This window comes from Pterocles gutturalis, unplaced genomic scaffold (assembly GCF_000699245.1).
Source record: "Pterocles gutturalis isolate BGI_N339 unplaced genomic scaffold, ASM69924v1 scaffold46660, whole genome shotgun sequence".
Lineage (NCBI taxonomy): Eukaryota > Metazoa > Chordata > Aves > Pterocliformes > Pteroclidae > Pterocles > Pterocles gutturalis.
This window is the reverse complement of record NW_010144999.1, coordinates 498-21237: the sequence shown is the minus strand read 5'-3', so window position 1 is coordinate 21237 and position 20740 is coordinate 498. Positions and strand designations below refer to the sequence as shown.

Below are 20740 nucleotides of genomic sequence, written 5' to 3'. Positions count from 1 at the left end.
CTCTAACATTCTGTGATTCTGTGATTTCACAGGAGAACTGATCTGTCAGGGAACCTATTTCCCTCTAGGTGTGAGGATAGTTTTTTCAGAGATACCTTTGTGCTGTGATTGGATACAGTGTTTATGCTACTGGGGTTAATTGGATACAGTGTTTTTGCTACTGGGCTTAATGTTAAAACAAGCGCTTACTGTACATTTGGTTATGCAAACAAAGAGTGTGTGGTTAGTAAGAGTAAGTGATGAAAAGCAGTCTGTCTCCCCAGAAAGCCCAGGACTTTGTTGTGGTGTTCACTCTGTGCATGTTACAGGTTGTTGTCCTCTTTCACTCCTCCCTATTTTAACGGGGAAACTTGTGAAAAGGTCGGACAGCTATTCTGTGTATGTATGGTAATTGCCTGGTGGCCGTGTCTTTCTGAAAGTTCAGAAAGCAGGACATAGAAATTGTTGTAGTTACAGGAAAAAATGTTACTAATTCTGCCTTCTTCCTTCCAAGGAGTCCAGTGTGTAAGATTTCTTTCCTAGCCAGGATACCTGGCATAGTCATTTTTTTGTTGTTTGCTGCTTTATTTTGCTTTATTTTTTAACTGAGTATTTTATAAACTCAGAAATCAGGTGCCTGATTTTCTTGCTGAGCAGTTTTGGAGATTTTTTTTAAATTTCTTGTTATGCATTTTAATTCAGATCTCATAGATATGCAAACACTGTCACTCTGGCTGTGCTCTAATGAGTCATTTTTGCCATACGGTCTTTTAATAAAAATGTATCTGATTTAAAGACTGCAACAACTGAGTATACTCTTTTGCTCTGTGTTGGTACAGAAATCTTAATAGTGTGGAGTTTCTAAACCTTACTGTGAAACATTTATCAATAATAAAAAGCAGCACTTAAATGCAATTAATCACACAGCCATTTGTAAGGAAATTTGTTTTAGAGGATATGCAGATTAATCTCTTTATTCTTCTGTTCTGTAGAAAAGGAAGCTTTCAACAGTGTTGAAAATATGGTAATAGGACAAAGGAATGACTGTTTGAAGTCTGGTGAAGGAAAGGAGCAAGTATGTTCACTGTCAATCTGAGTTGTGACCAGGAACTTTGTTCTTAGTTCTGAGAGGATACTTGATTATCTTGTCATGTGAAGGCAGTTGCTCTGTGTCTGATGACAAAGTGAGAGAACTGCCTAAAAAAAGAACAGATAAGCTGATCTTCCTGGCTATGCTTTTTCTCTAAGGCGTAAGCCAGCTCTTAAAAGTATGTAAATTAACAGAGGTGTGTTGAGGGATATACTGTGGTTGCTGCAACCTTTTACGTGATTAGTTCTATGGGCTTCATTCTTTTGATCTAGTGTTTGCTGTGAAAAGTGTTTTAATGTGAGTGTGTTATTTATATATTATAAAACAAGGAGATATGTCAAAACCTTTAAAAAAGCAACTGAAACAGATAATGAACCAAAGCATTCATTCAGGTGCAAAAAACTTCTCCTCCAATCTAACACAGAGCTTTCTTGAAATGCTTTCATCCAGGTTGTTGTTTTCAGAAGCGCTTTTTTTTCTAAGTTTCTTGGCTTGTTGGTAGCCTCTTTTTCATACAGACAGCTCTTTTAAATATGCTTGACTTTTTTATTTGCAGTTTCATGAGACTCCTAATCCATGAGATCCAATGGTCTACAAAGTCTCCAAGGTGGTTTGTGAGTGGTTTATTCTTTAGAACACAGACCATTGCATGTCACAAGATCCAGATGCTGGCACCTAAGTTCAAGGAGAATATAGAACCCATGTCAGAAGTAGTGGAATTGGGGCATTGTTTATTGCTGTTCATTTTTGGAGGTGTAATACTGTCTACAAACATACTTTAATGAAAGACTTCAAGCAGGAATACAGGAATTACCTATACATGGTACAAGTTTAATGTATTATGACTTGGAGGAATGTCTGAAACAGAGCAAAATACCTTTTCTCATTGTCTCTTTTGCCTGGATTGGTCAGCCGGTATGAAAGATTGTGGTCTTTAGTACAGTATATACTGAAGATCCTTGTGTAAGAAACAATGCTGTTGTATAGGTATGCTTTTATATACTGGAACATACCAGTGGTCTGATGGAGTTAGAGCTTATTCCTTTGCTGTGAGGAAACAGTAATGTAATTTCAATTTCCTCTTCAAGATCTGTAAAGTCATTAGAATTGAGTTTGTTCTATGTTAAAGTGCAAGCCTAGCAAAGTATTTTGTTTTCATTAGTTATGGTAGCATATGTAATGCTGGCTGTGTGTCATTAGCTCAGAACATGCTTATTCAGTTAGTCTTGTATTTTACTTTTGGGAGCCCAGACAGTTAAGGGTATACTTACTACCTTACTTCTGCCTACCTTGTTTTATTTTTCCTGTTGGGGAAAAAAACAAACAAACAAACAAAAAACCCTCAGAGAAAAAAGGAAGAAATAAACAATTGCTGTAAAAATAGTAAGATTTGCATAAGAAAGAATAAATGTTTTCATTTTCTGATCATCCTTTCTCACAGAGGAGGAATTATTCCGTAATTTGTCCATATTCAATGAAACATGTGTGAAGTGGCAAAGGAAAACTGGAAGACTGGGAGTGCAGGAAACATACACAGTAAGTGGGGCAGTATTTGAGACTGGGAGTAGCTTTGTCCTGGTTAATTCTGGTGAGTCAGCAGTGGAGATTTGTTTTGTGGGGTTTTTTTGTATGGTAATTTGTCTCTCTCTTCTGGTGAACTGCCTGGAAACCCAAAGATGGCTGGTTTAGGAAAGAAAAAAATCCCTGTCCTGAAGTTAGGTGAAAAACTCAAAAGCTGCTGGGGTCCGATTCCAGTAAATCACCTGAGCATCTGCTTGAAACTGTAACAAGTGTTGAAACTGTAACAAGTGTTTCAGCACAACTTTATATTTTAGTGAAACTCTGTTGCAGAGCTCAAGGTCACACTGACACCGAAAACACTGCAAAACTTGGGCTTTGTCCCTATCTGTAATGCAAACATTTCAAGTAAGCAGTGTATTGCTTGTAGATACTGGATGTAACTTGTTTTAAAAAATGCAAGGTATATTGAAATACTGTGTCTTGCTCAAGAAATTCAACCATCTTCTATTTGAACATTTTAGAACTGTTTCTTACGGGAATTGGAAGCAACCTTGGTATCTACTTTTTTTGCCATCTGTAAATACAACAATAAAAGATATCAATTCTCATAAACAAATAATTCAGTCAGTGTTACTGAAAACCAAAACAACATGATAAGAACTCCCATGTTTTGAGAATAGCAACGTCTCAAGAAAGGCTGTTTTTTTCTGAACATCGGCAAATAGGGGAAAAAAATAAAAGGGGATTATTTAGGATCTTCAGGGTGGGTAGATTAATGTGGAAAATACATTGCAAGGTTGGATGATAATTTTCAAAAACAACCTGTCTTTCTCCTCCTGTGTTATAAACCAATGTATTTTTAGATCGAGTGCTTTTATTGAGTACTGCTGAGATGGGAAAAACAACTTCCCAATTACCCTAACAGTTCAAAACTAGTGCTTTTCATGTATCCAGTGGAAACTGGCAAGTGTGGATCTCTGGTGTATTGTGCTCTGTGCATGTGCTTTTGCCTGAATTCACCTTTCTGCAAGACACTTCAGAATAGTCAAAGCTGAGGATGGTGTAGGCATAGGGTACATGCAGTAAAGTTCAGAACACAGTCTGGACTGCCTCGAGCTCAGCTAGGTACGTTTTGTCTGTCCCTTCATCTCATACAAGCAATAGGTTTATTTTTCACTGCACGAGGATGATCTTAGGGAAACTTATCTTTTACTGTTTTTTGGCATTCAGTCTTACAACTGCTTCTGCAGGGCAAGGGGGGAAGACTAGAAAAAAGAAAAGAAAGTAGCAAGCAGATGTAGTTTCCGTCTGTGTGCTGTAAACAAGAGAGAATATTTACTTACACGTTACTGTTCATGTTGGAGGTGTTGTAAGGTCCACGTTATAGATTCCTTCTATTTGTTGTAGAAATATATGAAAATATATTCATAATCTTAACAGAAGAAATTAAAGATCTAATTTATTAAGCCATCTTGTTGCACCAGAACAGTTAGTCACAAGCCTATTTTTTGATTGATTTGATATTCTAAATCAGATGTAATCCTAGGTTCTCAAGACTTAATTGAACTAATATTCTGAATTTTGGAGAGCCACAACTAATTGTACCATCATTTTTGTTAAACCTTCCATAGTTTCACATATTGGGCCAAAGATGGGATGAGAAGACATTCTCAGAAGTTGAGATATTTAACATCACTACAAGTGAAGATAATCCAAAGGTTTGTTTAGATCTCAACTCTGGCAGTAACTACATTGTGAATATTAGTACCACCTCTTCCACAAACATCACTGTCTCGGTTACAGTAGCAGTTCAGGCAAAGGGTAGGTTGTGTTTTGTATTCTCTGTGCTTATAGAAGAACTTAATGTGCTGCAGAGTTCACAGTTTTGAGTCTATCAGACAGGATAACAGGCTGTCTCCTAGGCTATATCATTCTTTATGCTGACTATACACATGTAGCCACCATCAGCATCCTCTTTTCCTGCAAGACATTTTTGTATCTGCTCACTGTGGCCATTGAATCTATGAGCAAACAGACCAGTGGCAGCTAACTGCCCTTCAGAAAGATTTGTCAAGTTTGCTTCTTTGGGATTTGTCTTCTGACTGAGGCAGGACTGGTGCAGTGGCATTCCTGGCTGCATGCTGGAATTTCAGTCCATGGTACAGTGCTTACTGGTTTCCATTCCTTGCCGTGAAAACTGATTCTCTGCCTGTGGGAGAATTCTGTGTTGCTGAGCTGTGTGATACTTATCTAAGTGATGTGAGCATTACAGATAATGTTTCTATGTTTAGCAGTGATGAGCAGTGTTCTGGCAGTTTTTCAGTAATTGTAGAGAAGGCATGTTGTAACAGCAGGTTTCTGTAGTATTTGGGTCATGGAAACTTTAACCTTGCCTTCTGACATACATAATTCTGATGAGACAGACCTTAAGAAATAACTGCATTTTGAATGCACAAAAATGGTTTTTCTCATTTGCTTTTTCCTAAAGGGCATCAACTGTGACGAGCTGTTCTTTGTAACTTTATTTCCATCAGAAAGTCTGAACCCCTGGATCTTTCTGTCATTATAACCTTTCTAGGTCTGGACAAGTAAATCCTATCTTGACTTCCTGAATAGTGTGCTTGGGTTTTTCCAAAAGCCATTTTCTCTGGAAAATATTCATGCTTTATGTACTGTGTTAATTCAAAAAGAAATGAGATTGTACCTCCTTCCCAGAAGAGAATTAAAATAAAAAACTTTTTTTTTTTTAGTTTTCAGTTACTCAAATGAAGTTGAAGAAGGTGAAGTTTTTGTAATAAGTTGTTCCCTTTTTTATTCTCTCTACAGTAAAGGAAGCTTTCAATAATGTATTAATTTTTAATGATACCTGCTTGAAATGGCAAAGAAATGTCAGGGGAACTGATGTGAAAGACACATACTCAGTAAGTGACAATCTGTATTTTGAATCTAGAAAACAATTTATATCAATCACCTGTGTGAAAAAATCTGTCGTTTTTCAAACACTCACTGCTGGCAGCGTTCCTCATTCTAATGTCTCTCATAAAAACCAAGGGTGTAACCTTGCTTAGCAACCTTCTAAAAGAAAGAAACCACCATGCTCTTTTGTAGTCTCCTGCTTCTTGCTTTTTCCCCTCTTCTGTTCTGTTTTGCCTTCCCCATCTATACTTTCAACCTGGTCATATTCAAGCCTTAGACAACTCTGTTCAATTCTGCAGAGTCAGTCCAGTCTGCCTTGTGATAGGCCTTCAATATTCTGTGTCCCAGCAGAGCATTTCTACATGAACTATCTCTGCCAGGACTCTCAACCACCTGCTGTTGACTCGAATCTCCATGTGCTAAGAGGTGCTCAGAGATCATCTCAAGGCACAGGGTCTATTTAAAGGAAAATTAGCGCATGATTAAAATGCAAGGAGCATTTTAGTTGTCATTAACAAAGGAGTGACCAGGAGAGGCCTTAAGTTAGTAAATTCAGGATCATTTGGGACATCAGCAATAAAACAAACACATGCAAAATCCAGCTGAAGCAAAAAAACCTACTTGGGTCTGTAAATTTGCCTGGAAACATAGCCGTCTGTAGGCAGATCCTGGAGGGTGCTTGGAATTTTGGCATAGAATCGTAGAATGGTTTAGGTTGGACAGGACCCCAAAGATCATCAAGTTCCAACCCCCCTGCCATGGGCAGGGACACCCTCCACTAGACCAGGTTGCTCAAAGCCTCATCCAGCCTAGTCTTGAACACCTCCAGGGATGGGGCATCCACAACTTCCCTGGGCAACCTGTTCCAGTGCCTCACCACCCTCATAGTGAAAAATTTCTTCCTAATGTCTAGTCTAAATTTACCCTTTTTTAGCTTATACCCAGTACTCCTTGTCCTATCACTACACTCCCTGATAACGAGTGCCTCCCCATCTCTCCTGTAGGCCCCCTTCAGGTGCTGGAAGGCTGCTATTAAGTCTCCTCGGAGCCTTCTCTTCTCCAGGTTGAACAACCCCAACTCTCTCAGCCTGTCCTCATAGGGGAGGTGCTCCAGCCCTCTGATTAATTTTGTGGCTCTCATCTGGACTCTCTGCAACAGGTCCATGTCTTTTTTATGTTGGGGGTCCCACATCTGAACACAGTACTCAAGGTGGGGTCTCACGAGAGCAGAGTAGAGGGGAAGAATCACGTAGTTCAAAATGACTTGAATTTGACTTGATCATCAGGGTCCCACCAGAGAGGTGTTCATGTGAGCTTACTTTTATAACGTGTCACCATAGGGGTATAGTACAAAGTATACTGGAAGCCTGTATGTTAGCAGGAAGTCACGATACTTGAGGGGAATAACAGTACTAATAAAAAAGAGGATAGACTAGGAGAAGAAGTGAAAGAACTAGGATATTGTTAGAGCTGATGAAAAAGGACTGCGATTACTGACAAATCTTGGAAGCATTTGAATTTGAATAATTACCAGTGCCAACAATTTTGGCAGTCTGTATGCAATGATGTGTTTTTCTGCTATTTCTTCTAATTTAGAGGATGACATGACTGAATGCAAGTGATACATGAAAACATTGCAATTTCCATACTGTGATTGTTTGGTTACAGTTTCATGTGCAAGGCCAGCGTTGGTATCAGAAGGAGTTCTTTCATGAAATGACCTTCAACCTTACCACACACAAGCAGGCTCCAGAAGTTTGTTTTGATTTGCAGCCAGGCACCAATTACTCTATTAATATTTCCATGGTAGCTTTGAATTTTTCACTGCTCATTTCCATGACAACACAAATCACAGGTAGGTCCTGCCATTTATTTTATGTATTTACAAAAGCACCTCTTGGGTGCAAGAGGCTCAAGTGAAACAACATTGTTGATCTGTATTGTGCGGTGTGTTGTCAAAGTGCTCTTTCCATGCTCAGAATTGTTCATTGTTGTTTGTTTTCACAGATTTCACAGGGTTGACAGTCCAGCAGCAGAATGGGGAGAGAAATGGAGGTGCGGTGTTTTGAAGTGTCATTTTGACACAGCAGGGAGAAGATAGGTTGGTGGGTTATACACAAGATTAGTGTCTAGGGGAGCTGGGTTAAATTCCCTGCCCAATTAAATGCTAAGTCACTTTTTCAATGTGAATTCTCTCCACTGTGGAGATAATATCAGAACTGCACTTTGTATGTGTATTTGTGACAAAGGATATCACTGAAGTTTGCAGGGATCCAAAGTGCAAAGACTCCTGAAGTATCTCAGACAGATACCCTGATCTCTAATTTGTAGGGTACAAAACTTAAAAGGTGTTTGAGCAAGCAAGGTTCTGTAGGGAGATTTAGCAGGATACTTGTATGGCACTAAAACGCTGTGATAAAAACCATCTGTCATTTTCTGTTTAGAACAGTTTTGCACCATCCCTATGCTGTCAGGCTTTCTGTATGAGGTTATTACTGTTACATTATGAAGTGCAGTGCTTGGTGCTGGTATCGTTCTTCCTATTGGGTCCATAAATGGGGATAGTTAAGAAACATGAAAGCTCTCTGAGTGTCTGTAACTCTGTTCAGCCACTAGATGGAAACAATTCTCTTCTGTTTATGAAGAAGTGGTGATTTGTGGTGGTTTTGAAATCAATAGTATTACAGTATTTTTAATAGTAAATCTGAGGTTTATAAGCTTCATGAATGCAAAAACATCTCTTGTTTCCTAAAGCTTTTGTTTAGAATATACAATGACCTGCTTTTTTTTAATGAAATGACAGTAATCATTTGATAATTAGTTTTCAGTAGTTTCCTAACTGTCACTCAAAGGTAGCATCCACGAGTTCATGAGTACATGTAGATTTGTAAAAATGAATAAGCTGTCTCAGGATTTGCTTGACTGAGGTAATTTTGAATTAATACTCAGGAGTAATGGCATAGCTCTTTATTCCGTCATCTTGTGATATTTCCTGAACTCTGCAGGATTGCATCAGGTCACATACTCATAAGAGCTCTAGAGAACACTTTGCAGCAGGTGCTCTGTGAAGTGGTATTTGTGCTTTGACAGCTGTCACGTCTCCCTCTCGATTGACTTAGTGCTTAATAAATGCACACACATAACCTCAGAAAAGGTCTTCGTGTAAAAGTTAGGTCGTTTCCATTTTGAAATAAGATCCTGCTACACAAACTGTTTTATCTCTGGTAGGTACTTTCTTCAGTGAGCAATAAAAGGTAGGTGTTGCCCTGTCATTTGTAATCTTCATCCAAAACTTGCCATGCAAACACTCTGTATTGTGCTTTTTTTAAAGGAAGTGACAAAATAAAAGTAGATCTTTTTGCGGTTGCAACTGAGTGAAAATTAAAAAGCCAACAGCGATCATGCTGCAAAGCTCACCAAATAATGAGAATTTAAATGAGATGTTAAATTTGTTGCTATTTCAGCTTATCTAAGATGAAAAGGATACAGTTAAAATAATTCTTCTGGCAGTGTCCCTTTGATTTCTGTGCCTTATGTTTGGGGAATTACGTTATCTGTACAAGCAACTAAATTTATATAAGAACTATTTATAATGTTAGAATGGGTGTATGATTTGCTTCTCATTTGTCCAGTTATTTTGTAATCATGTACATTGTTAAACCAAACAGTTGCATTTCCATGATGGGTGGAGGGATCTCAGTTTATCTGCCACCTTAAAACTATAACGTGTTTTTCAGATCTGGTGGCTTTCTGGCTAAATGCTACTGTATAAATGCAAGATATGCCTCAAGCTCAGAGGCTCTAAGGAAGCTGACACTTACAAAAGTGTTCTTCTGTTAAATGTACTGGAGGTGGCCTCATTTGTTGTCCAAGGTTTCACATGGTGTCCTCAGCAAATGCACAACTGCAAATTTTGAAATACTGTGAAGAGACATGCCCCAGATGGTTGGATGAGCACTGCCTAACAGATTCAATCTCCTCACAAGGTAGTCAGTGTAAATTCTTAAAGACTCTTGCAGAATACAATAGGCATGTGAGTGCTAGCGATAAGTTTGGGTCTTTTTTCAAAAAGGAAAAATTGTAAAAGCATGTTAAGCAAGCTACTTATATATCCAGAATATCTATATCTGTATGTATATCTTCTGTATCTCCTGAATGAGGATATATTATATCCATAATATTTCTAAAGAAAAAAACAAAACAAAACCAAAAACTTGGGACTTAGAAGCTTGCTTTTCTCCCTGGCAAGTAGCATCCTTTAAAAATAGTTCTGTGCTGAGCACAAAGTTGGTTTTGCCCATTGTCTTGTGGATGGTAAATATAGTCTAGCAAATGCTTCATGGATCATTGAAATTCTGCTCCTTTCATACTTCCAGTAACAGGCATCTTGCACAGTCTTTTATATCATCTTAGCTTATTTTAGACAAGCTCTTACCACTTGTCTACTTGAGATCAGAAATTGAGTCAATCATGAAAAATGATTAGGCAGTGATTATATTGTATAAAAAGATGGTAGCAAGAGTGTCAAGTAAGAAGAGAGTTTCTTGCCAAGAAAGGAAAGGAGTGTCTTGTGGGTATACTTTCTCATTCTTTATGTCTGTTGGGATTGTACTAATTGCACCTGGCTCTGTTCCTTTTCGAAGGTCATTTATTAAGGCATGCTCAGACAAGACGTTGTTTATAATTTTGTTATCTGTTTTCACATATGAATTTAGGAAGACTGAAATGCTGACCGCTTTCAACTGTTTGAAAAACAGAGTAATAGAGAAAGAGCTAGTGCTTTTGCTTTTGTGTCTAATATCCTAAGTACGAGTAACTTTTTCAGTTGAGTTGCATTAAAATACTGTTGATATTTGAATATGTTTGAAAGCTTTGCTTTGGGGTAGATTCTTTGATGGATGTGACGAAGTTGTGGTCTTTGGGAAGGTCACGAATGCCTGCTTATTTACAGTGTCTTGCTAGCTTAGTTTCAGCAGATCACTGTGACCTCACATCATGCTTGTGTCCAGAAAATTTTCTGTCTTATTAGAAGTATATCTTTTGTGCCTGAATTACTGGGTTATATTTCCTTCTTGTAAAATAATTCATAGTAGATTAAATTATGATTTCTCATTACTCCTCCTCAATTTTTTTTTGCTCAGATTCAAGGTATATTTTGAGTTTGTTCTATGCTTACTATTCACACATCCTGCAATTTCTTACATGTTTGTACATGCACTTTCCAGTGGGTTTGCATAGGTTTGACCTTGAGCCTGTATACCTCAGACAGTTGTAGTCGTTTCTGTGTTTCTCAGCTGCTATTCTTTTTGTTTCAGTCCAGGATACACCTGCAGGCCACATACTTTTATGTGTGTATCATCTCTCTTCTTCATATGAATACATGTCAGAAAGTCAACTCACAAGCAAGGAGTCTAGAAAGTGACCTGAATTAGAAGAATGAATTCCATCACATACTAAGTGTAATCTTCTAGAACCCTGGACTTTTGTCTCAGTATGTGAAAAATGTACTACATTACAGATCAGGTTGTGATGTCTAATTTGTTTGCCTGTACACGCACACCTAAAATATACATTATTCTGTTCTGTTGTATGATGGAAAAGATTTACACTCATTCTTGCATAAAGGGACTTCAGTGAGGAAGTGAAAAACTGTTGAATATGTGGTGATCTGGCAACTCTTTCTCTAACAGGGACAGTCCATTACATTATGGAGCTTAAGAGCATGAATATTGCAAAGAAGGGAGTTTCTGATTTATGTAATGGGGAAAGAGGAGTGGTTAAAACCTGAGCATTAATTTTATTTTTTTTTTTAATGTACGGAGGAAATCAGCTGCCAGTCCTGTGAACACTTTCATATGTATGTTCATGCATGCACTTTGGCTTGTCATGCAGAAACTGTTCAAATGCATTATATGTATTATATGTTCATATGATCTCCACTTCTCTGTTATTTTTCTGACCTCCTTCATAGCAAGAATTTTCTCATAAATGTTTATAAAGTCATGACTGTTCTGATCACCTTTATAATTCTGTTTACAAAGCACTTGATAATAGCTGGCACAGTCTATGCTTTATAGCCAGTGCTTTACATGCTGAACAAAATTCTTTGTTTTTTTAGTCTTTTCCATCTGTGTGAACTGGAGGTTCTTTAGTATTGTTTCACGTGGTCCTTTACAAATTTGTAGTGATGTATCTGCATCAACCTTTATGTTGTCCTCAACTAGTTAGCATAATTAGCATTAAGTAAAATGAATGAAGTGCAAAATGGAAAAAACAATACAAGAATAGCCTGCAATGGGAAGGAAGATCGATTGTAAGCTCTTTTCAGCTATGAGTTTATACATGAAAAGGTCATGTGCTAGTATTTCCATTTTTAAGCTACAATCTTTAAAGAAAATTTAAATGATAAATTTCTGTAGATGTGGTCTCACTTTATTCAACCTCCTTCCTTCTCTTCCTTCTTTTAGCAATGTCCTTCTCCACATTAAAAGCCTCTTCTCACTTTGTTAAAGCAATTATACTGTAATATGTACAGTAAACTTAATTACTCTTCAAACAGCAAAACAAATGGTAAAAACCCTTTTCTATTTTATCGATATCTCAACCTTTTATTTTTTTTTTTAAATTTTACAACAGTGTTTCCGACTTCCTTGTTTTGATATTCAGTAAAAAACTTTTTGTACATAAAGCCCTCAAATGAACACTAAAAAAACCCAAACTTTTTTGCAGGCAATTATGATAGTGCAAATGGTGTTATTTCAGCAAAGAGCTGTTTCAGTTAGAACTTGGTTTGAGAGGAATCTTTGATTTGCCTTCCCTGAACTTGGGAAGAGTTGTCATCTGGTTTTGAACTTTGTGGTTCAGTTCTGTTACTATTTTTAAAGCTTTATCATTAGCACAAAATGGTGAAGGGAAGCCATAAGGAGGGCTGGGCAGGCTGGAAAGGTGCTTCTTTTATTAAAAATTTGTAGTGGCCAAATGCTGCGTATGGAATAACTCCTTCAGAGTTTCCTTTCTGGTCACTGAAGGAAAAATGATATTAATTCATTTCATTTATTAGTAGTGGTATTATTATTGCTTCACGTTGTACGTTGTTAGCTTTTCTTATTAAAAAAGGCACATTGTCTTAGATGTGCTTGATGTTTGTAGTAATTAGTATTTCTTACCAGCAGCTAGCAATATCAAAAGACTTCAAGCTTTAAAAGCCCAGTGGGTTTTTTCAGATTTTGCTGTCTTTTGCCCACTTACTAAGGCTGTCAGTGCTGGATGGCTGTTTGTTTTCATGTTTTGCAATTTTCCTGTCAAATTACAGAAAATAAATTAATTTTTAGGAACTGAATAGTCTTTTTGTCCCCTGTTTCCCTCTTGCACTGTTTATCTGGAAAAAAAGATGCAAAGCTGTTGCATGCAATGCACTTTCTGGCGGGGATTAAAGAAGACATTCCCAAGATTATCTTGGAAATTGGAAAATTCTCAAGAGAAATTATTAATAGTATCTCCTCGTGGTATTGGAGGTCAAAGGAAAGAAAGATAGGAGAAATGTACCAGATGAATCTACTCTGACAGATAAATTTTCCTGTTAGTCTGTCCACTGCAATGTCTGTGCTGAGGAACCATTGAAGTTAAGGGAGGGTTTGCAGCTCCTAAGCTCTGTTTGTTTCGGTTTGTAAGGTGCAGAGGACATAAAGGTTGACTGTCAAATATTATTTATTCATTTATTTTGTTCAGACAGAAATACTGTCTATACATTTCGCAATATCTGCGTTTGCAGAAGTATGGAAAAGACCCTCCAAAGTAAAGACGATTTCCTGTTCTTGCAGGCAGCCATGCAGTATGCTTCATTAAATCAGAAAACTATCTGAAAGGGTTTTCTGACCTGTCTCTGCTAGGGGGAAACCACTGTAGAATGCTAAGGCTTTGACAGATATAAATCTTATTCTCATTTCAATCCTAAACATTCGTAGCTGGTTTCTTCACTGGTAGTTCACCCATAGCATGGTTTTGAAGAGGACCTGGTAAAGGGAACTACCAGAGCAATTAGTTTGGCTAGGTAAGCTTTCAGGAGGTTCTCTTGAGGATGTTTTCTGCCAAGGTAGGGTTTTTCTTGCTAGGGGTGCCTGTTATATCCTGTTGTCTTTGTTTTGGGCATACTGTGTTTAAGTTGTTCCTTTCCCATGTTTCAGCTGTTTAAAGCAGAGATCATGTAGGCTTTCAAATTTCTTTTTCATAGGCTACAAAGACAAATTTTTTGGTTCTCTCATAGAAGACAATTTCTGCGTTATTTGGATCTTTTTTGTGTTTGTCCTCTGCACTGGTTTCACTTAGCTCTCTTGGACTGATGGTTGGAACTTCAGACACTGAAAAGATCACACCTGGTCCTTCTCTACCTCTGGTGGTACTATTTCAGTGTTAAAGAAATCTGCTTCTTATGCTTGTTAGAGCAGCCTTTTTCTTTTTTTATCCTGTTATAATTTTGGTGACTAACACTCCTTCTGAGGTGTACTAATATAGTCTTCCTCCTACTCAAAGGAACTTAGAATATATGGCAAAAAATTCTTCTTAGTAGCCCCAAGTGCATCAACTTGTACTTTATACTGGTATATTTCATAGAATCATAGAATGGTTTGGGTTGGAAAGGGCCTTAAAGATCATCGACCATGCACCACTACTGTTAAAAAATGCTGGATTTAGTACTTTGTTGAGTCTTGGAGGAACTCCTGTAATAACCTTTCTGCACCTCAGTACTTCTGCTTCCAGCATGCTGTATTTTGCTAGTTCCCTATTTATGGTTATTTACCCACTGTACAGTTTTTCTGCCAGGCCTCATTTTCTTTTTTTGCTGAACTAATGATTTTCTATGTTTCAGTATCACGTGCAGCTATCCATAGTCCACCTGTTCGAAAAATTTGTGCATCTTAGTAAGATTTTGCTTGATGTGACTTAACTTTGATAAATATGCATTGGTTTTCTTTTGTTTGTCTCCATGACATTGATTATTCTTTCTAATGGTGCTCTGAAGCCTTGATTTTCTGCATGTGAGCACTGCATTTGTTACTATTTAGTCAAATACCACATTATCAGCTTGGTAGACCCATTTTCAAACAGGCTAGCCATACCTATAAATATATCTGCTAGTTGTTTTGGACTTCTGGGGTCGATAATATCCATGCCCCCACTCTGCCCCCTTGGTTGTACACACTGAAGCTCTTTCCATTTTTGCTTTCAGGCTGATAAGGATAATTTCCATTACCATAGCACCAGTCTCTGTCAGTGTGCAGCTGTCTTCATTGCCATTGAAATAAGAGGCAGAAATGTTTGTTCAGTTTTGGCCTTGATGCAAATTCCCAGTAAAACAAATTGAAGCTCTATACTCATATTGAGATCCAATTTAAGGGGCTGAGTATTGCTAGCTGACTGTGAGCAGTAACTAAGGAAGTTACCTTCTTGGAAGTTCTTCTGGTGCTAATAGATGCTCTTGTAGTCATAATGTTTTATTAGTGGGCCGTGTGCCTGGAGTTTCATATTTTTCTTCTCCTTGACCATTTCAGTTAGTCTTAATAAATAATACTGCTTCTTTCAACAAATCTTTCCTGTCTTATTTCTCTGTAATCTACTGTCATTTTTGGACATCTCTGTTTTTCCCAGCTAGCAGATATACTTCAATACAGCAATCTGAGTTGGGGCTGCCATGCCATCATGCTCATATTTACTCTGTCTTCTTCTTGACCACACTGTTTATGTTGCCTGCAGACTTTAGCCATCAGGGGTTTGAGGCTCTGTTAGCAGAGGAAGTTGTGGGGAAAAATAGCTAGGAACCCTCATGCCTGAAATACTTCTAAAACCTCTCTGAAGCACTGGTATTTGTTTACTTTTTAGATCCCCCTTTCCCAGATATTGAATTTGTTGCAGTAAAAGGTTCTGCACCCTTGCTCAGACTCCGGAAAGCGGAAGATCGAAATGGACCGATCAGGTTTGTCTCTGTGCACTCTTCACACTTTTAAAAAACATTTTGCAGATTTATGTTACTTACATATTAGAACTTTTTGTGAGGGTTAGATTATTTTTGTTGGGAGAAAAATGTGAGAAAGCTGTAACTCCCAGTTTCTCCTCCCTTGGCAAAGTAATATTTGGCTTCACACTCTTCCCTGCTTTCTGGAACAGAATTCTGGTTTTGATAATTATGAGTTTTCACTGTTGATTTTGTGTGGGGTTTTTTTTTTCCTTTATCCATAGTGAAGTCACAGTAGATTTTTATTGATGGATCCAAGCACAGCTCTACTAGTGTAATTTTTTTTTCCCCAACAGACTCATGCAGCTAGTACATTTTTTTTTTTTTAGTGGCCAGAGGAAGTGGTGAAGAATGTCTGTATTTATGCATATTCTGAAGTAGTGTTTTCGTATTAGTGCATGTATTAGTGTATGTATAAAAATATATTTCTAGAGAAAAAGAATTTACACCTTACTAAGCATTGTTTGTGATACCAGGAAAAAGTAATTCTAACTCAATGTTACCCTAAAGCAGAAAATATTTGAAAGCTAATAATGTTTCAGGAAATGACTAGTGTTAACAGCCATAATAACTACTCTTAGTGTGGATGGTTACCATAGATTAAACGTTGTTTTGAGAGGTCTAAAGACAGATTTGATTAATTTTTTACAAATGGTATCTGTCCTCTCCTTCTTTTAACAGAAAAAGTCTTGTTCTGGGAAATTATGAATTATTTTTAGAGGCCAATGATGAGAGGAGCAGAGAGAGCCTGCAATAACTCAATTTGATGCTCTTCACGTGAATGAATGTTAAGTTAATGAGCATGTGATGAGGAGAACCACCTCTAAGCTGTGTATGCAGTGCTTTTGGTTCAAAACGCAGTGGAACATACAGAGAAATATTTTAGTATAAGAATTTGTTTTGGACATTGATAATAAAAAGCAGTTGAGAGGCTACAAGCAGAAGAGACAATGTGAATTAATTAATGTCTGATGCTTAGTAAATTGAAGTGAGGGCTAATGTTTGCTTTTTTTTTTGTTTCACTCTAGTCTTTATCAAGTGATTGTGCTTCCTCTGGCTTTGCAAAGCACTTTTATTTGTGACTCCTTTGCTACTGCAACTTTCTTTAATAACACCAGTGACGTTAAAGGATATGTGGCAGCTGAATTTCGGGCGAAGGATGTTGCTGATAACATGTCAATTGCTCTTGGAGACAGACATTACTACGGGAAGTTTTATAACGCTCCTTTAAAGCTGGGAGAAGAGTATTGTGTTTTTTTGAGAATAATAAGTGAGTGGAATAAGGTAATGGATGTTTTAAAACATTTTCTTTACACCCGTTGAATGAAATCTTGTTGGGGAAAAAAAAGTGTTAGCTTTTCGTTAAATCTTTTATGATGTTGCAAGGATCCGTTGGTTGACAGAATTAGATTAAATCTGAAGCTCTTTATATGACTCTTGTAATTCCTTACAAATATTTATATAATTGTAATGCTGGAGCAGCTCTGAATGCCAAAAGGCAAACAATGGAAAAAACTAAAAATTAAGATCTGTCTCTGCACTCAGTACTTGAAGGTGTCTTTATGGGGCCAGAATTTAGTGAAAGAGATTAGTATGAGAATCTGAAAATTACTCCTTAGCAATGAAAAAAATCACCCATTTCTTAAACTTAATGTTTTCTAGGAAAGCATTCCAGTTCTCCAAATGACAAGGAAAAAATTATTTTGTTGTGTTTATTACCTTCCAAGTAGCAATGAATGTTAACTCCAGCTCCCTTCAGGAAGCCTTGTGGAAAAAAGTATATTAGTAGCATTATTTTTTTTGTCATCTTAAAGTAAACGTGTATTTTAATTAGAAACAAAAAGTTTCTAAAATGTACATGTCAGCTGTTTAGTGCTCCAGTGTCTTGCCTCCCATGGTGTCATTATGACACTAGTGTTCCCATTGTTATCTATCACAGGGGTCAACAGCTTGTAATTTTTTCATAAAACAGGTCTCAGCAACAGGAAGGTCTCACATGGGCCAGCTGATAGACTTTTCGTGTGCATACCCTTCCTGAATGTCAAGTGTAAAAAGAGAACAAAGCAACCTTTACTAAACTAAGAAGTACCTAAGTAGTGCCTCACCCTGCCACTCATACAAAAACTCTATTTTATTTTTTTTATAGCATGAAGGAAGGAGGCATGCAAAAACTCATCTGTGAGTCACTTGTAAACAATTCGCTACAGTTTTGGAAGCCTAGACCCAAATCTCAGTAAGAAAAAGCAACTTCTAGTAAAAAATATGACTTTGCCTTCGTCCAAAGGGAGTAAAATATATCCAGTACATGTGATAGCGGTTACTGGTTTCTGCTAATCTGTGCAGCATGTGTTTGTGTGTTATCTATTTTAACAATAGTCTAAGAAGTTTTTATAGCACAGATAAGGTGATTTCTGATCCTGATACAAGTCTGTTGTTTGTCATAAATCTTTAATTAATTGTGTGAAGGAATAAGTTGCAAAATGTCATTTGAAGCCATTCAGTTCATAATGTTGTTAGCCCAAAGTATCCTGGAATTTGAACAACAAACTGTATGATATATTCTTAAACTAATGTTCTCATTTTTTTACTTTTATGTTCTGGCATCCTCCAGAGTCTTTTCTGGATCCAGACCCCTTCATGCTGAGAATGGTACAATTTGTATCATACATGCTGCAAAATCGTGGCTTGGTTGTGACTTCTTACTGCCATTATTGCTCAATATACCTGAGCTATTTTCTTTGTGGTAAGGGTGGGAAGGTCAGGTCAGATAAAGTTGTGTGGACACAGTTAAGACAAGTAAGGCGCTCCATTTTATTGAGTCCATGTTCATTTATCCCTTGCTCAGATTTGGAAGTCCTGGGAAAGGTGTCTGCTGTGCAGTTTTTACTTTCTGTTTATCTTTCAAGATGGAGGATTTAAAATATATATTTTGTTTGTGCTGGACATTCACATGTGTTAAAAGGCTGGTCAGATGATCTGAGGAGATCGTCAGGGATGTACAAGGAAAGTAGTTAGAAAGTCAGAGGTAATGAAAATTACCATTTCTCAAAGTGATGAATTTGGCAGTTTGAATATAGGAATGATGAAGACCAAGGGAGGACTTGGGAACAAACAAGAATTTACTCTCACTATCATGAAAAAACTTACTTAAGTGGAACAAATTGTCTTTGAAACACTTGGAAGTGTCCTTCTCCATGAGGGATACTGCTAATAAAGTAACTCAAACCCATCTGGTACCTATTTTAATCTCCAGTGATTACTTTATGGATTCCATGCTGCACAGAGAGCCAAGGCTCATAGTGAAGGGCAAAAACCAAAAGAGGTGGTTGGAGTTTAAACTTATTTGAGATTAATTTCTTTAGCATAGCTTTTGTTCATTTTCAGCATCAGCTTTTTTGGATAAAACATTGTGCATGTAACCGAAGGAAGAGCAGGACTGTGAAAGGTGAAGACAGACAGTATTTTCAGGAAAAAAGCTACAAGCCTTTTGGAAAAGTGGAATCAAAATGACCCCTGCTGTGAGAAAATTCTGTTAAAATTAGCCTAATACAAAACCATCTGAGAAGAGTGCATATGCATGGCAAAATGTTTTCTGTTTTCTCCAGAACTCTTGAAGTGTGCAGCTGTGTAAGGCGTTTCTATTTCCAGTTTAGCTACCTGTGAATATCCACGTTAAAATACAGAGTTTGAGATCCAGGGATACTCAAGTATTTGGAGGAGTAATTTCACTGATAACTTCCTGCAAGGTGCTTATTTATCAGAGGGAGGGATTGATAGTTTGATTTAGTCTAAAGTGCAGATCGGTGAACTTTGCTGCTGAGATTCCTGGGAGCTCTATAACTTCTCTGATTTCCTGTGAACCAGAGTGTGTTATGGAGGTAGCTATTTCAAGATGATGGCATTCACACCAGTGCCTCCAGAATGTGGCATTTGGTTGAGTTTTTAAGTCCACCACTTGTTCTTTGTTTTTCCTCTCCTAAGAAGATTTTCTTCGTCAGTGTTTTGTCTTTTTAAATGACCAGGAAATGCCTTATGAGTTTAAGAAGCACTGTGATTCCACAGTTCAACATGCAGACACACAAAAGCAAGATGAAGCATCCAAATGTGCCTGTGTCATTTTGTGCAAATGCTTCAAAATACAGTCTTCAATTTCATAGAAACATATCCAGAGCAACGTAATACACATTTTGCCGAAACATTAAAAATATACGTATGTGTATTCTGTGAAAGTAATTTAGTAGGAAAGTATGTATAGAAGCACTACAAAAATAGTCTTCACAGTAACTATACAATAGACAATAGAACTTAGATTAGAAGTTCTTGTGTAGGTATGAGTGTGAAGTGCTGGGGGAAGAAAGCTCTACAGGGACTAAAGCTTACTGTAAAAGACCCAAACTTGTTAAACAAGTCTGCAAAAGCAGATCTGTGATAAATATTTATTCAGCTGCTGTGAACATTAACAATTTCTGTAGAACACCTAGGGTAGTTAAAAATTACCAAGCAAGTTATCATAACTGGAAAAAAAACCTCAACCTAGTATTTGAAAGTATTTGAAAAACTTGCCATTAAGAACCATATTTTAACACATACATTCTACATGGGAATAGAGCTAATACAAAATATTCAGCCTTATCTTTGCATTTCATAAATTCTGAATTCTTATCCAAGCCGCTTCAAAGATCCTGCCATGTCACTTGTGTGCCTAGGTTGTCAAAAGAAGGGAAGAGTGATGATCTAAAAGACAAGTGCCAGCCTTTCTTCAAAGCTGTATCTCTAATCTTATCTTTATAATCTTTTCAGAGAAGCTAGAGGCTGCTACCAGGGGAATAAAAAAACTCTACTCTCAGTAGTAATAAAATACTGTATGTTATGGATGGCTGCTCTTGCAGAGGATGTTAGTGATAATAAATTTCTCTCATGAGAAACAGTGATTTTTTATGTTTTAATTTTCAGGTGAGAACACAGTCCTGTGCTGTTTGGGCACAAATTAAAAGTAAGTCAATTTTTCCTTCAATGAGAAAACAGAAGTTGTGATGGTTTTGCGTGGCAGCATAAGCTGATATTCTGTGGCGCTTTCTTCATTTGCTACTAATGGTTCATTAACTTTGAGGACTGGAAAAGTTAGAGGCAGAAAATTTGCCTTGCACTTTGGTACTCCATTCTAATGGATTCAGTAATCCATTTTAAAATGGATTCTCTGGGTTCTCCATGGTTTTCAATATTGC

The 20740-nt window shown here is 37.3% G+C and overlaps 1 protein-coding gene across 1 annotated transcript; it reads left to right on the top strand.

Moving 5' to 3' along the window:
• Nucleotides 1-2510: 2510 nt before the first annotated feature.
• Nucleotides 2511-20508, top strand: LOC104460870 (sushi domain-containing protein 1-like; the record flags this gene model as incomplete). The annotated part of the gene is made up of 7 exons (XM_010085252.1): nt 2511-2605; nt 4222-4411; nt 5417-5511; nt 7175-7361; nt 15383-15476; nt 16544-16799; nt 20469-20508. Coding segments are annotated over 7 exons (957 nt in total), but the record flags the coding sequence as incomplete, so codon positions are not given.
• Between the last annotated feature and the right edge of the window lie 232 nt (nt 20509-20740).